This window comes from Phocoena phocoena, chromosome 5 (genome assembly GCF_963924675.1).
Source record: "Phocoena phocoena chromosome 5, mPhoPho1.1, whole genome shotgun sequence".
NCBI classification, from domain to species: Eukaryota; Metazoa; Chordata; class Mammalia; order Artiodactyla; family Phocoenidae; genus Phocoena; species Phocoena phocoena.
The window spans coordinates 94408279-94410859 of NC_089223.1; the positions used below are offsets into that span (position 1 = coordinate 94408279).

The 2581-nt window shown below is 40.6% G+C and overlaps 1 protein-coding gene across 1 annotated transcript; it reads left to right on the forward strand.

The window, feature by feature from the left end:
* The first annotated feature begins 500 nt into the window (after window positions 1–500).
* DCAF16 (DDB1 and CUL4 associated factor 16) lies at window positions 501–1310 on the forward strand. Its single transcript, XM_065878288.1, has one exon. It carries the CDS (start codon window positions 660–662, stop codon window positions 1308–1310), a length of 651 nt encoding a protein of 216 aa, XP_065734360.1. The 5' UTR covers window positions 501–659.
* Window positions 1311–2581: the final 1271 nt, after the last annotated feature.

A 2581-nucleotide genomic window follows, 5' to 3' on the forward strand; every position in this document is an offset into this window, starting at 1 on the left:
TTTAATATCATGTCTCTAGTCTTCTCATTCACAGGTTAAGGCTACCTTTCCAGATAGTCCAACAACTAAGTCACCAGTTTCCAAGGACATTTGCACCACCTATGGAAAACATCAGATCCGTGCACACCAGACAGATCCTTGACACCTCGTCCCACCATCCCTCTGTGCAAAAGTTGCTGCACCAGCGGACAAAGAAGGCGACCACTGAGTTTCTTTTCATTATGAAATAGATATAATATCTCTGCCAGCAAAAAAGAGTACACAAAGTGTCTCTTCATAATTTCACAACCAGTTGAGACCATGCTAAGAAAATCAGCTTGCCTAGATAAGGACCCCTTCTCTTCTTGGGTAGCCAGGATTTGAAGGAGAGACTCTGACCTGTGCCACTGGTAAGTGACTAAATTTTACACACTGAACTGGTCCTGAGAACTGAGCTGTCTTCTTTGTAAGTGAAGAATATACAACATAATCTTGAAGAACTGCACAGTGGTGCGAGCCAGAGGCATACTGTGTGTGTGTAACAGACTGAGAAACAGACAAATGAATCCTATTGAAAGGATTTCTCATCTTCTGCTTCTATTTGCCAGTGTTAGTGTTTTACTGGCTTAGATTGTTACCTTTTTCTGGTACCTTTTTTTCTATACTGTTGTTCTATTCTAATGGGTCCTAGAAATCCCTCTCCTGACCCCTTATCAGAATCAGAAAGTGAGGAAGAAGAAAATGCTAACTACCTAAATGAGAGTTCTGGGGAAGAGTGGGATTCCTCTGAAGAAGAGGACCCTGTGGTGCCCAACCTAACACCTCTTGAGAGTCTTGCCTGGCAGGTTAAGTGCCTTTTAAAATATTCTACAACTTGGAAATCTTTAAATCCTAATTCCTGGTTGTATCATGCTAAACTCTTGGATGCTAGCACACCAGTCCATATACTACGAGAGATAGGACTAAGACTCTCCCATTGCTCCCATTGTGTACCCAAACTGGAACCAATTCCTGAATGGCCTCCTTTAGCTTCTTGTGGAGTCCCACCTTTTCAAAAGCCCCTTATGAGTCCCAGCCGGCTTTCTAGAGATCATGCCACTCTAAATGGGGCACTGCAATTTGCCACCAAACAGTTAAGCCGAACATTGAGTAGAGCCACTCCCATACCTGAGTACCTAAAACAAATTCCTAATTCATGTGTTTCTGGTTGTTGCTGTGGTTGGTTAACTAAAACAGTTAAGGAAACAACCCGCACTGAACCCATCAACACTACTTACTCCTACACTGACTTCCAAAAGGCAGTTAACAAACTCCTAACTGCATCACTATAAAGATCCACCGTTCCTTCTCATATCTCTCATGTTGCCAGTTGAGAAAGGAATACCGTTACACAGCCCACAGTTGAGGAACTAACAAACATCTTCTCAACCAAACTGTCCTGGTATGCCAAAATACGATCAAGTACTGAATATAACACCCAAGAGTCCTATAACTCCAGTACAGAAGATGTGCATTGTGAGCATTCACTTTGAAAGACCCTGTGGTTAAAATGAGAACTTCAGTAGAGAATTAGTCAGAAGGGACCTTATTACAAGAGATAAGTTGACTATTCTCCACACTTAGTTCTCCCCGCAGTTTACTCTGCCTGTCTAATGGACTTAACTAGATACCTAATTATTAATGGGAAGGAAAAGGAGGCCACTACCCCATTTGTTACCCAACCTTCAGAATAGCCATTGTGGAAAGTGGTAAGTTAGCTACTCCCAGTAACACCTTTCTGAGCATACTTTTCTCTGATACTCATTTCTAGGGAGGTAGCTGAGTTAAATTGAATAACTAGATAAAAGAAAATGGTGGGAATTTGGATTTATCTCCCTCTTTTTATATTGGTAGACCTATATATGGCACCCTTTAGGAGTTCCTGTTTTGTGGGGAGGGAGTGCAGTAGTGTAGTAGTAGCCTACACTGCTCCAGACCTATTATGGAACCTGCAGTTACAGCATAAACATTTTATAGGCTCCCACCAGGCAGTCTCTAGCTAAAGTGGCTTGTAAGATCATACCTGGGGATTAAACAGACACCTGTTCCATAGGCAATATATTTCCTGCATCTTGGCATCCAGACCTTAGTCAAGAACAAATAAAACCCATTCCAAAGACCAATGGGAAAAAATTAAGAGAGCATTTATGTTAGTGGATTAAAGTATTTCATCTGTATGATGTTCCCTGGAGCAGTACTTCATGCACTTTCCATGTCCATTGCAAACTTTTCAGGAACTTTACTGCAGAAATTCTCAGCCTAATACAGTCTGAAGTTGAAGAGTTTTTTAGCATCATTGTTTTTCTACATCTAGCTTTAGATTTTTTTTTTCTGGCTGAATAGAAAGCATATGTACCCTTGTAAATGAATCTTGCTGTGTTTATTTAGATGAGTCAAAACGTAGAAATCAACATACATAAAATGCATGAGACCAGTAAGTCTTCACACACCTACAATAAAGAGTGAAACCTTTGTGTGATCCTGGTTGACTGGGCATCTAAAGGGAATCAGAAAACAGATTGTTAAAGATATATATCTCTCCTTATTTTAGTTTTGCTTTTTC